At 44.8% G+C, this 14,050-nt stretch overlaps 1 protein-coding gene across 2 annotated transcripts in view; it reads left to right on the top strand.

Annotated features, from left to right (window-relative positions):
• Window positions 1-14,050, top strand: part of RICTOR (RPTOR independent companion of MTOR complex 2) — a 1,615,046-nt gene that overhangs the window by 823,796 nt on the left and 777,200 nt on the right. For both annotated transcript variants that reach the window (XM_069627164.1, XM_069627163.1), the window contains exon 20: window positions 11,539-11,674. In XM_069627164.1, the coding sequence (XP_069483265.1) occupies window positions 11,539-11,674 (136 nt within the window). The remainder of the gene's footprint in view (window positions 1-11,538; window positions 11,675-14,050) is intronic.

Raw genomic sequence — 14,050 nt, 5'->3', positions numbered from 1 at the left:
CATTATTCATCCTCCTTTTGGAGCTCATATAACACCTATACTGAGACAACTCCTTTGGCTTCCTGTTACCCAACGGATCCTGTTCAAGTCTATCTATGTGCATGGTCCACCGAGCCTTTTATGGAAAGGGGCAGAATATTTGCAAAGCACATTTTTTTTTTTAATTTTCTTGAAGGAACAACATACAACCGACACAATATACTAACAAACCCCACCGCCTCCCTTGAATTTGCAAAGCAAATTTATTCCCTATCAACCTACTCGCACCCTCTGATTTCTCGCCGCCCGTCGGCTGACTGTTCCTCGGTTCAGGTTAGCCCGTAGGGGTGGCCGTGCCTTCTCTGTTGCCGCTGCTGAAGCATGGAATCGCCTTCCTATCTCCTTGCGAGATATCTCTGATCATCTGGCCTTTCGGCGTAGATTGAAAACTCTGATTTTTTTAGTGGCCCTACAAGATCCTTGCTTCACCTTTTTCCTCAGCGCCAAGATGCCTTCGGGTGTACGTGCGCTTACATAAATACTTTTAACATAACAAATGAGTCAGTGGTTCTCAAACTTTAAACTGCCTTTACCCTGAACCTTAACTTATTGCTCCCATAAGCCTTAGCAGGTTATGGTAATGTCTGAGTTTCCACACCGCTCATTCCTTTCATCTGCCAACTCACTGATGCTTGTTTTGTTCCTCATGATGTATAATGTAACTATTTGAGACAGAGACCTAGTCATGGGAGCTAGAGAAACGGGACCTGTCAGCAAATGGCCTGGGGTAGGAGTGTGAGTTGTTTTGCCTTGTAAAAGTTTCCCGCCTTCCCCTGACTAACCAAGTGCCCTCTAAGATCTCCTACCACTGCACACAAAAACCCCCTACAGAAGGACACCATAGGCCTCGCCATTAGCACATCAACACCAACCAAGCCACGACTAAGCTCTCCTTGTTAGCCCTTTCTTACACTCCCAACTCAGTGGCTAACCAGACCCAAAGCACTGTAGTCCACCAGATCTTGGGCTCTTCCCTAGGGATAACATACTCCTAGTTTTCTTATGCAAAACCCATAGAAACCAGATTGGTACTTACAAACCAGGTATGTTCTGAACTGCACCTATCCACACCATAGGTTTCACATTTTCCTTTCCCATCGTCAGCTGATCAACCTTACCCCTTTTTGTCTTACAGCCTACCAATAATTGTAGACGGGTGCTTTTCATGACGGCTTCTTTTTCAAATTATCGTTATTTGCATAACTTGACTTTGTGGGTCTTTTCCTGGTCAAGTTTGCTAAGTGTTACATGTACTAAACAACAGTTCCCCCTTCCTAATTAGTTCAGCCTTGCTGCTTGCTCAACGCTACTTAAGAGAGTTACTTTGCTCAACTGGAATTGTGAATAACATTAATATAACCCTAAGTTGGCTTTTCCAAGTCCTACCGTAGGCAGTGACTCTGAAAAACCATCCTAACAGACACATGAACATTTGTGACATTGTTATATTTTTTTATTACACTTATGGATAGCCTATTCAGGCTTTTACAAGGACTGATTAGGTTCATTAAAACCGCAGCGGTTTTCACGTTTCTTATTCTCATTCTTAAATTCTAAGTTTGCAATTTTTCCATTGCAAGTTTTAAAATCTTTGCCTCAGCAATGGTCCATTTGTTATTTTCGCCTGAGATAAGACGCGCCCACCACATCTCTTCTTCTCGGAGGCAGCAATCTGAAAACAAAAGTGAAAGGTATGCTTTCCTGACCCCTCGTGTGGCTGGGCACGACATCAACAGGTGTCTTAGTTTCTGATTGATTATTTCCAGAGCAGAGTCTACATTCTTTTGTAGTTGACAGTGACCTTATTTCAAGGATTTCACGGGTCAAAAGGAGGTTGAGGCGTGCTCTCAAAAATATTTCTCTTAAAATGTTATCTGTAAATTTCTTGAATCGTCTTTTCTTTTTCGAGAAGTTTGAGGAACGATGGTTCAAGAGTTTGTTACTGGATACTTGATCTAAGGTAATAATCGAATCTTGGTCCTCCATTATCTTTGTTACTCTCTGAGGACTGGAGATAAGGACTTCTTCTGAGCATGCTATAATCATTTAGCTGAGCTTTTTTCTTTTCCAGACAAGAATTCAGGATGCTACATGTGCCTTTCGAGGCCTCTTTGGCAATCACTTGGTAAACTCGCGGGCTGTCCGGCATCAAGATCTTTCTAAAAAGCTGAATGCTGTTCTGTTCTTTCATAGCTGATAGAGAGAGGAGACCCAGTTCTCAACTAATAGCTGCAATTGATGTTGACTTGGTACGTTAAGCATGGATCGCCACAGAAAACCTTCCAGTTTAGGCCATATCGTAGAGGGGATGGCGGGACTTTATTAGTTAAGATTAAAAAAATATATTTTGGCTCTACCTTTTTTTTAGCCATATTTGCCCTGTATTTGCATGAACAGAGGCACACCTGCAAACTCGACATCCTATTAGCTGCCACTTCGACTGCAATTGTTGTGCGTTTTTTCTCATGAAATTCCTGCAGCAGTACATGATTATAAACATTTTGAAACATTCACAATTACAATTCCTACCCATTGACCCATAAGCAAATATTTCTGGCATGATTATGCAAAACAATAACTGTTCTTTGTAAGCACTTTTTCCTGTATCATCCCGTTTGCGCAGGAACACAGGCGTGCCTTCAGACGTCCTCACATATTGCCCCCTGATTACAAATTCACATGGGATTCCCACTGCAGCAAACCTTGGTGAAAATACTCGCTTTGCGCGGACATCAAATCCTGCCCACTCATTGGCTTCCCTTTGTTCCCAACAAAATTCAGGAACATTCCTGAAAACTGCATGCGCCTTACCCATTGCCATTCTTACTTAGTCACACTACCCGCACAGAAGAGCATCTACCCATCCTCTAGTTATCCTCTTTTATTCCTCATAATCTCTCACTGGTTTTGTCTGTTCTATCAATTATTTTTTGTGGTTTTTTGTAGTTTTGTCCTTGTGGTGTTTATTTTTCCTGTTCATTTTTTTCTCCCATGTCCTAACTTCTCCATCATGCAGAGACAAGCAGGTGACTTTGATGGAGTAAAAGGTACATTTGTCTGGGTCCCCTCTGCCTCACCACTGCTGAGGAAGGCTACAAGATCTCTGAAGGCTGAGGGCAGCTGGAGGTATTTCCTGGTGCTTGAGAGCCAGTACCTAAATAGGTGAAATCGGCCCAGTGCATCTTCTGCCTAAAAGTGCAACCACGGGGGCCACCCACCATAATGTTTAAGAGCCTGGGCACATCACCGATCATTCAATACTTATCCGAGTTCACTTTGACAAAGTAAATGAGCCACACTAAAAGGACCGCCAACAGCAGTAAAGGATGGCACATGGGCCACAGGCGGCACATTGAATACCAAGTACCCCATCCACTTCCAGCGCTACACCACCAGCTCCAGTATCAATGGCACAACAAGCACCTTATTCAGCTGACCCTCCAGCAGCAGCCTCTGTGGTGTTGCAACCTTCGACTTTGGGGACCCATCATGCTGCCAATGCTCTCCAGGTGAATCTAAGGAAATGCATGGTTCCATGCCTTGTTAGCCATAATAGAATCACCCTGGGAGCCGCCCCCTAGACAAGTGTATGTTTTGCTATCCATAACCGACCGGACACCTGCCAACACTATGCTTTTTTTTAAATGGTGCATTTTCCACCATAGATTTAATATACATGTTATTTTAAACGTGCATAATCCTCTTATGCAATTTGTGCAAGATAACCTTTTTTTTTTTTACTTCACCCCTCTTATTTCTATGGTAATATCCCCCAGGAATTTCTTGCGGAATACCATGTGTTCTTTATTCTTGCGGTAAATCAGATAGTCCTTCCTGCCCTCAGACACCCACAATAAATTCCACCTCCTCTTTTCAAAGGTTTTCTTATATTTTCCCCTCCCTACCCCTCTCTCATTTCCCTCTTTCACTCTGTTTCGCGCGACGCATTTTGTTTTCTAGAAAATCGCCTGATAATCTGAACATGTCCTTGCTCAAATGGGCTCCCTCAGCCCAACCAAAACTTCCACACTGCATGTGTGCTCCTCTTTCCTCCTCACCACCTTTATCCTAATCGGAATTAGACCCCTTTTCCACATCCCAAAATATTTGGTGTGCTTCTCTCCATATTATCGCAGGTGTGATGCTGAAATGCTTCTGGAGGGACAGGTCCTCCTTGTCCTTCCACTTCTCTGAGTGTGAAGGACGGGGAATATTCATGAGCGTGTGAATCTTTTCCAGATCCATGCTGGTGAACAGGCGTTACAGGTAAGTAACTTGTTCAGTCCTTCATCTTCCTGTTTCAGAGGCCCAATTTGAGATTGCTCTTTAATCTCAATGGGCACAGTTTTCTGGCAGTATAATGGACTTCATTCAAGTACCGAGCAGAGACGCTTAGGATCTCCTGTGGTGGACTCGCAGGGAGAACGTGATGGCGGGAGAACAGTTTTGGCAACCATGGCCAGAGGCGACTATCGTATCGGGCGAGTTTGTGTAAGGCTGGAGCATTCAGCGGAATGAGCTGATGGTTGGTGGGTTGTGTCCGCTGGCAGAGACACAACTTTACATAAACTTGTTGGACCTGAGGGTGATGAGATTGACTCGGATGACCTCTTTGCCCTCCCTAAAGGGGAACATTGTCCTGATCATGACAATGTATCTCTGGTCAGGGAATTACAGAGGGTGATCTCTCTGTCTGCAATTCACCTTGCCAGGGAAGAAGAGCAGGCAGCGTTCAGGGTCTCATGAGTGAAAGCTGTGCTGGGAAGTTTTTACAGATCTTTGCCCCTTGGGGAATCCTCCCACCCCCAAGTGGCTCTGTTTGTGTCCAGTTTCAACCGGAAGAGTGTGCTTTTCTGCTCCAGGGAATTTCCCGCGATAGGAGGCACTGGGGGAACTATTTGTGATGGACTGGAATTTCCAGCTCCTCTATGCATTTCTACCAGTTCCCTTAATTCCTCAAGTGATGCAGAGGTTGAAGTGGTACAGCGTAACCATGATCCTGATTTCCCCGGACTGCTCCAGGATGACGTGGTAACCAGGCCCTCTGGATATGGGCATCTGTACGCCACATTTTCTTCCCCGGAGGCCAGACCTTCCCGAGGGCCACATCTTCTCTCTCAATAGAGGGGGACCACGCTCAACCTGCACAACTGTCTTCTGAAAGGCTATGGTATAGGTATTGGGACCTTACAGAAAATGAGATGGAGGTGTTGCCAGAAGGCCAGCAACTAAGGATCCATACTGCAGCCGTTGGTGAATGTTTTCCAACTAGTGTAGGGCACAGCATGTTGATCCCTTTTTATACACCATCTCAAGGGTGTTGTCTTTTCTGCTTCATCTAGCAAGACAGGTCTTCAGTTCGCCACCATCAAGGGCTATTAGAGGCGTCATGCATTTTTTTTTAATAAACTTTTTCTATTTTCTTCTCAAGAGCATAGGTTACAGGCATGCTTAAGAAACCAGTGTAGCATCCTAAGCATTCTTCTTATAGTCAGAGTTCATTTCTTTCTTACGTAAGTTCTTGAGTATAACAATTAAACCATTACTTCTCCCCCCTTTTCTTTTCCATTATTTCCATTATACCCTTTTTAAACAGATTTATTTTCCCTTCGGAGATACCGTATTCCAAACCTAGTAAGTGCAGCATAATAGTTCTTACAACATAGTCCTATTTACTCCTGTTGCTCTGACGTGTATTGTCCTGTATCTCCGGGGTTTTCCCTTTGTTTCATTTTGCCCCCCTAGGTCTTCCCTCCTCCAAACCCCCACCCCACCATGGCCATCCCTGCTGGGTCCTTAAGTCCTGTACTGCTTCCTTCTGGTTTTCTCGTCGTGCTGTCTCTCTCTCTCTCTCTCTCTCTCTCTCTCTCCCTGTTCTGGGTTGTTAGATGATCAATATATTTCTGAGGGTCCGTGGTTTATAGAAATGGGCTCCCGTGTCTCCGGCAAAGTCTCTAAAAGGGGACTATATGGCCGGGTATCTCTGGTATGTGTCTGTTCTAATGGCCGTTACCTTCTCCATTGCCATTACTCCCCATATTTTCACCCACCACCATGGTGTCATCGGGCCCTCTAGTGTTTTTCCCCGTTGTGCCAATGTCATTCGTGTTGCTGATAGTGTGTTATTAGGGTAGCCATGTGTCCCGATGCGTACGAACCCTCTGCCTCTGCTCCCAACAGGATCACCTTAGGTGAGAGCGGTAAGTCTCTGCCCGTAATGTCTTTGATGTGGCCCAGTATCTCCTTCCGAAAGGAGATTGCCTTGGGGCATGACCGCCACATGTGAAATAGATCCCCTCTCCCTCCACATTGTCTCCAGCAGTTTGGGGGATACTCTGGGTTTATTTTGTGTAATCTGTGGGGGGGGACATATACCATCTGTAGGATAATGTATATGCAGCTTCTTTAATTGCTGTACATTTGGAGGATCTGTGGGCTCTTGTCCATATCTGGTCCCACTCTTTCTGTTATCGACTCTCCTACATCTTTTTCCCAGTTCTCTTTATATATTAGGTTGTCCGTTGGTTGTGCCCCATCGAGCAGTCTGTAGATTCTTGATATCTCCCTCTTTGGTTCCCCCTCTTGCATTGTTAGTTCTAAACATTCTGGGGCTCTTGTTCCCGCCCTTTTTACTGACGGGTGGGAGATCCAATGTCGTACTTGCATGTATCTGAACCTTTCGTTTTCCCCCAGATCGAATTTCTTTTTGCATTCTAAGAAAGGGATTGGGTTAACATTTTGGTACATGTCCTGCAGTGTCAGGGTGCCTGTGCCCTTCCATCCCTCCCAAAATCTCCTCTTCAGGCCTGGGGTGAAGTTGATGTTATGTGCTATTGGGGATAGTGGGCCCAACCCTCGTTTGATCTTTTTCATTTTCATGGCTCTGTCCCAGTTTCTCAGGGCTGTTTTAGTGGCTCCTAGTAATTTTCCTTCTGCTTCGCGGGCCTTGTGGTTCAGTGCCAGGAGCGCTGTTATCAGGATCTGTGTGGATGCTTGTTCGATGCCTCTCCATCCCTTGGAGTCGGCTGGTTGAGCCCATTGGAGTATCGGGGCCGAGTGTGCTGCCATGATGTATCTGCCCAGATCTGGGACCCCAAGGCCTCACAGGAGTGGGGGATGGGTCAGTATGCGTCTCTGTATTCTGGGTCTCTTTTTCGCCCATATGAAGCTATATACTGCGTTTTGAAGTTCTCTGATTAACTGTGGTGGGAACTCAGCAGGTATTGAGCTGGTCATGTATGGTAGGCGGGGAGAAGGGTGCTGCTATTCTGGCAAACCACGATAGTTCCTGGTTATCCCATCTCAGCAGGTCCGCTTTTAATTGTTTCCAAAGAGATGTTTATCCTGTATAGGTCCTCAAATTTCTTTGCCAGGTGAACTCCCAAGTATTCTAGGGTGTTTTTCTCCCATTTCAGGGGGAATCTCTGCTTCATGCTGTTTATTGTATTTTTGTCCTCCGTTATGCTCAGTGCTTTCGATTTATTGTAGTTGATTGGAAGAATTTGCCACTATATCCGGGTTTACACTGTCGCTACGGCTCGCGGTAATGTATTCGTAGTGTCTCCTATATAGAGCATCACATCATCAGCATATAATGCTATTTTATGCGGGGTCTCCTTGATTTGCACTCCTTTTATATCGGGGTAATATTAGTGGGGATAGGGGGCAGCCCTGGCGCGTACCTCTCCGTATTTCCATTTGTTTTGAGTTGCGGCCGTTTATCTGGAATGTTGTAGATGGGCGTTGAAAGTTTGCCAGGATTTGTGTCCTGCACCCGAATTTCTCCAGGACCATCTGCAGGTATTCCCAGTCCAGGCTGTCGAAAGCGCGTGTAGCGTTGTGGGCCGCTATCGCGAATTTCTGATTTGTGCGTCTCGCCCATCCGATTACATATATGGCTCTTCTGATGTTATCTTGGGTGTGTCTTCCCCTGACGAACCCTGCTTGATCCTCGTGAATGATGTCTGGGAGGACCTGCGATAGCCTATTCGCTAATATCTTTGCATATAGTTTTGCATCCGTGTTTAGGAGTGCTATTGGGTGGTAACTTGAGCATTCTGTGGGATCCATGTTTGGTTTAAGCATCAGTTTTGTTGATGATCTTGCCAAATCTGGGGAGATTGATCTGGTGTCTCTGATTGTGTTGAAGAGTCGGGTGAGGGGGCCCAGTAGTTGCGATCTAAATCTTTTGTAGTACGCATTTCCAAAGCCGTCTGGGCCTGGGGCTTTGTTCCTTGGCAATGAAGAGATAGCTTCGTTGATTTCTTGGGCTTTGAATTGTCTCCCCTTGATTTCTATGTCCTTGTCCGAGATTTGGGGTAGATGAGTAGTCAGTAGATAGGATTTTTGGTCCGTCGCATTTAGGTTTTCTCCCTGTAGGAGTTTTTCGTGGAATCGGACCGTTATCTCCAGTTTTTCTTCCTCTTTTTTGATCACATCCCCTTTTTCATTTCTTAGGGCAACTATATAATTCCGGGTTTTCTGTTTGTTTAATTTGGCCGCTAAGAATGTATTCGCCTTTCCTCCGTGGACAGAATAGGATTGCTTAGTGTTCAGCAACATCTGCGCTACCGTATCAGTAGTGTGCACGGACTTTCTTTAGCTCTCGCCACGATTTCTGCATTTGTCTGGACTTGTGGTTTTTCTCTGCATCTTTTAGAGCTAGTTCCATCTTCCGGGTTAGTATAGCTCTCTCCCTACAGTATACCGCTGCTTGGGCCATGAATTCTCCCCTGATTACGCCCTTCCCCGCATCCCAGACTGTTTTCCAGTCAACCTCGCAGTTGTCGTTCTCTCTAAAATAAGCGTTTATAGTTTATTCCATGTGTGCTCTGAGCGCCATATCGCGCAGGATCAGTTTGTAGAGTCTCCACGGCGGGGATTGTTTGCTTTTTGTGTGCATCGATTTCCAGGCTCACTAGTACTAGGGCATGGTCTGTAATGTATTGTGCCCTGATTTCCACCTTTGTCATTTGGGGGATTAGTGTTGCTGAGACCAGGATCATGTCTATCCTGGAGTACCCTCTGTGTACTGCAGAATAGTGAGTGTATTCTCTCGTGTTTCCTTGGAAGAAGTGCCACGTCTCGATTACTTCTAGCTCTCTGAAGAACTTTTCCTAACGCCGGTCTGTTTCTCTGGTCGGCTGCTGTAGAGTGCAGGGTTTTGTCGAGGCTAGGGTAGATTACGCAATTTTAAATCCCCTCCTATGATTGTCTGGCCTTCACACCAGCTCCCTAATTTCAGTAGGAGGTCTGTGATGTATCGATCTTGTCTTTCGTTAGGTGCATATATCGCCAGGATTGTGTAGGTCTTCCCTTTAATCGTTCCCTTCATTCCCAGGTATCTCCCTTCGGTATCGCTATCATTTGTTGTTTTCAAAAGTTCAATTCTTTAGCCAGCAGTATTGCGACCCCTTTTGATTTTGAGCCGCTGGAGGCGAAGTATTGTTGTGGAAATGCCTTGGTGCGCCTCCTTTTTTCATCTGCTTTCAAGAGGTGGGTTTCTTGCAGGATCGCTACCTTTGCAGGCATCTTCTTGAGCCTGTTGAGTTCAGCCCTTGTACATTTAATGAGCCGATCAGTGTATCTGCCATTATTGTATGGGATATGTTTGTTGCTTCTTTGTTGCTTCTGTCTTTTAGTGTCTTGTTTTGGGCTATTTTGAAGTAGCCCACCTGCTGTGGTCAGGAGTTTCCTCAGGTTCTCTTCCAGTTGCTTCTTTATTTAGTGTCTTCTTCACGGTGTCTCGCTCGTGATATTTGAAGGGGCCTGCCGGTTTCTTTTCTCTTAGTCCTCCTTTTCCTTTCGGATGACCATTCCCATTGGTTGTTTTGGCTGCTGGGTGTGCTATTTTGTGGGCTAGTTTCGGTTTGGCTTTGTTCTCCCTAAATGTGTAATAATGAGAGGCTTTCCTCGCATGTACTGATCCTCCTTTGTTTCTCTTTCCAGGAGAAGGTTAGTCCAAAGGGGAATGTCCATCTATATGCAATTTGTTTGGCTTGTAGTACTTTTGTGATCGGTTGCATAAGCTTCCTCTTATGTAGGATGACTAACGCTAAGTCTTGGTATAGTTGGATCGGCCCTCCATTGATTTTTAGTTCTTTGTGGGTACGTTTGGCTCTCAAGATGTCGGCATCATGCATTTTTAAGTGCACGTCAGAACAAGAGTCGTATTTCACAATCCCTTTGTCGGTTACATTTTTAAAAGCCCAGATTAACAATTTACCTACACCACCTTCGTGGGGCCGGCATGGAACCTGAACCCAGTGTTAACTTTTCTTATGGCTTCTCCATTTGATGTGTAGCATTTGTGTCCTCTGAGACTTCTTTCATGGAAAACAGCCTTCTCAAAGAGGGAATGAATTACAGGCTCTGTCTTGTAAACCACCTTTTACAGTCTTTACCAAAGACAAGGTGGCTCTTAGATTATGTTCTTCATTTCTTCCTGAAGTTCGTATTGGTGTTTCACTTGTCAGTCAATTTCTTTGCCATGGTTCTATCCACCACCTCATCCATCTAAGGAGAAAGAAAAGCTGCATAGGCTTGACCCCAAGAGGGCTCTGAGTATTTAAATCTCCAGGACAAACCAATTCAGACTGGGAGATCAACTGTTAATTGGTTATATTGGTCCTAAAACAGGCAAAGGAATAAGAAAAGCAAATCATTTCAACATGGATAGTGGCATATTCCTGAAGGCTTCAGGGCACACTCCACCACTAGGTGTGCGGCAGTTACTGTCTCTTTACAGAGGAGTACCTGTAAAGGATATCTGTATGGCAGGGACGTGGTCACCCATACACACGCAAATACCTGAAGGCTTGAGGGCGTGTGCTACTAGGGGTGTGGCATCCATGGGAGGACACAATCCATTATAACAAATGACATACCCTTGGTGTGTTCTTTCCGATGAATGTTCCTCCCACAGATTCCTCATTGCCCTCCAAGCCTACTCTGCCGTTAAGGAGCTTCTTCCTATGATTCTACGATGACTCTTCCCTTTAACGCTTAAGCGTTCACTCTTTGTCTCTAATCCCTAGCGCAGCTGTGCAAGGGGAAAAAATGACAATTGAGGTCAAGTGGCATCGCGCGCACTATGGGGCTGATTCATGGAATTTGTGCGCAGAAGAACAGGGATTTGTGTGCCATTCTGCCTGCCATTTGCTAAACAGGTATTTGCGGGCAGAATGGTGCACAAATCCCGGTTTTCCAGCACACAAATTCCATGAATCATCCCCCAAGTGTACCAACTTCAGTCCATCCGGTCCCGAAGTCAACGACTTGAGAATCCTTGACAACCGACCGCACTGGCGGTGCCCCCAGCTGGGGGTAATGTTTCCGAGAGTGCTGCAAGGCAGGAGAATAGATCTAAAATGAAGAATCCTTTGGAGGAACATCCATCAGAAAGAACATTACCAGGGGCAAGTAATTTGTTCTTTTGATTTGTGGGTTAGACTAACCATCTCCAACTTTAAGTAATTTATCCTTGTTACTCTTCATTAGGTTTGTGCGTCGATTGCTGTATTTTTACAAGCCCAGCAGCAAATTATACGGCAATCTTGAGCTTGATTACTCCATGTCCAAACAGCTTACAGTTGTTGGATGCCAATTTGCGGAGTTTCTACTTGAGTCTGAGGAGGTAAGTCCCTTATATTCTTAACTTTTTTATTTGGGAAAAATAATAAATGCACTGCTGCTACCATGTACTTCAAATAGTTAATTACTCATAATCTGTATAGAGATCTCTCAAAGTGATGTTTTTTCAAAAATGCTGTCTACCTACCCTCTTGACATTTGTTGCAACACTTTATAAACCTAATTATTTTGTTCCACTAAAATTGCTAGTACTTTCACATTACTGATCTCTTCTCTGATTCATAATTCTTCCCCTGTGGATCTCTACCCCCTTCGTCTACTCCCCTATACATCCTGGGTCCTCTGCTACTCCTGAATCCTTACTTGTAGCACTGTGGACACCTCTTCTATATACAGCGCTCCATTGCTTCCAAGCTAAGGTTTTACGTTATGTATCCCAAACATGCACACATTGTGCAACATCACCATACAGGGTACGACTGGCATGAGTTTCATATATTCAGCTATTGGGGCTACCAAAATCTGAACATTATCTTAAGTAGAGGTGGATAGGCTGGTCTAAGGGAAATTTTGAAGCTAGAACTGCTATTTAAGTGTACCATGGATTTTCAACTTGTTGACAGGCAATATTCAACCTATTTAGCAAAGCAGTCTTTTGTAGATAACATCCTTGGAGAACATTATTTAAATGTGTACTAACCGTATTCATTGTTTAGTGGTTGAAAAATACCATTTTGTGAGCATTAAAATTTTACAATGGAGGCTGATCTATAAAGAATAGGACTTGTTGGACGGCTTCCTGGATGTACACCTTTATGCTCAATAGCCAGCCAACAAGTCCATTTTTATTCTTGCCTCTGGTGTAACTTCTCAGCTGATAGTCTGGAATCTTTTCTCTTGGGCCTCAACGTCTCCATAATAGCACTTGCAGCCATTTTGGGGGTGTCTGCTGAGAAGCCAAGCAATTTTGTCAGCCTCATATACCTCTTCACAACCATGCTCAAAAAACCTTTTCTCATAATAAACATTCCACAGATCCTTAGGAAATTGTGGGTGAGAAGGGGACCCAGAACCAATCGCAGACCCTCTGGTAGACTCTGTAGGTCTATACTGCCTGTCTAATTCCATTTGGAAAGCTCTGTCCTTTTCTTTCTCAATCTTACCTCACTGCATCATTTCGATTATATATTTTTTTTTCATTTGCTTGACCCTCGGCTTCTTCTTTCATAAATCATATGTAGTGTCAGCATCAGAAGCAGCAATAGAGGATTGAGACGCCCTCACTTCAAAATCCCTTGTGCCTTGTATGGTTTCAATATTAAAAGGGCCATTGCTACTGCTAGGCCCTGCGCCAACATATACACAACTAGCACCATGTAAAACACTTTCCTTGGAGTCCTAATAATCCATTCATTAGTCCATGCACTAAGCCACTCTTGTTTCCAGGAGTGGTCAAGCCCTTCTCATTAGACAACTGTTTTAAATATTAATCTTTGTGTACACTAAGAGTAATACTAGGCTATGTTTCTACTGTACTACTTGTTCCTACTGATTCCTCATCTATGATATCTTTCTCTGATGCTGCTCTTCAGAATATTTTTAGCTGCCAGCGGGTGCAGTATGGCTCCGCACATGCTCCACCCAACGCTTCTATGTGCCGGACATGGCGTTGGGGCCAGTATATGTAGAGCGACTGTGCCTTGTGGCCTCAGGTCTTTTTTCCATGCCCTCTGCTCACTCTAGCAATGTTGTTCTTAATTCATATTCTTTTCCCAAATTTTGGTTTGTACATCTCTCAAATTGGTTGCAATCTGACTCTGCCAAGGTCTTCAGGATTCAAACCCTGCATTGATTAGGGGTGCATGATGTATGTTTCCGACCTGCACCACCTATACTTTTACTGACTTGGTGAAGGCCAGGAGGCGAAGGACTGCACATTGTGCCAATCTATTCACACAAAGGTGCTTTGATTGCGTGAAGCAAAAGTTTTCAACTTACTCCACAGAGAAAATGGTGATCAGCCCACCCTTTTGAGGACTCTGGGCATGGACCGTGGCACCGAGTAGCGGTACCCTTTCTGAAAAGACCAGAAGCACTGCAAGAGGTTGTGGTCCCCTGGTAGCATCATTCTTCTTAATCTTCGAAGAAGAGGACCCACCACTCCAAGAAGGGCCGCGAGGAAGAGGCTCCACCCCAAATTCCTCTACCCCAGAGGAATGGCAGGCATTCAGGATGAGGATGCTAGACATCTTCGCCAAGGCACCAGTGGCTCCTGCCCAGATGGTCATGGTATCGTTGGCTTGGGTCAAGCTGACGGATCCTACAGCACTTGGAAGACTTTGCCGGAAATGAAACACGACAAGATTGCTTGTCTCTGGACATCAGTCCCCTGACTTTGGGTTCCAGAGTCACGAAAGAG

The sequence above is a fragment of the Ambystoma mexicanum genome, chromosome 6p (assembly GCF_040938575.1).
Source record: "Ambystoma mexicanum isolate Mex_15411 chromosome 6p, UKY_AmexF1_1, whole genome shotgun sequence".
Lineage (NCBI taxonomy): Eukaryota > Metazoa > Chordata > Amphibia > Caudata > Ambystomatidae > Ambystoma > Ambystoma mexicanum.
This window is presented reverse-complemented; position numbering and strand designations above follow the sequence as displayed.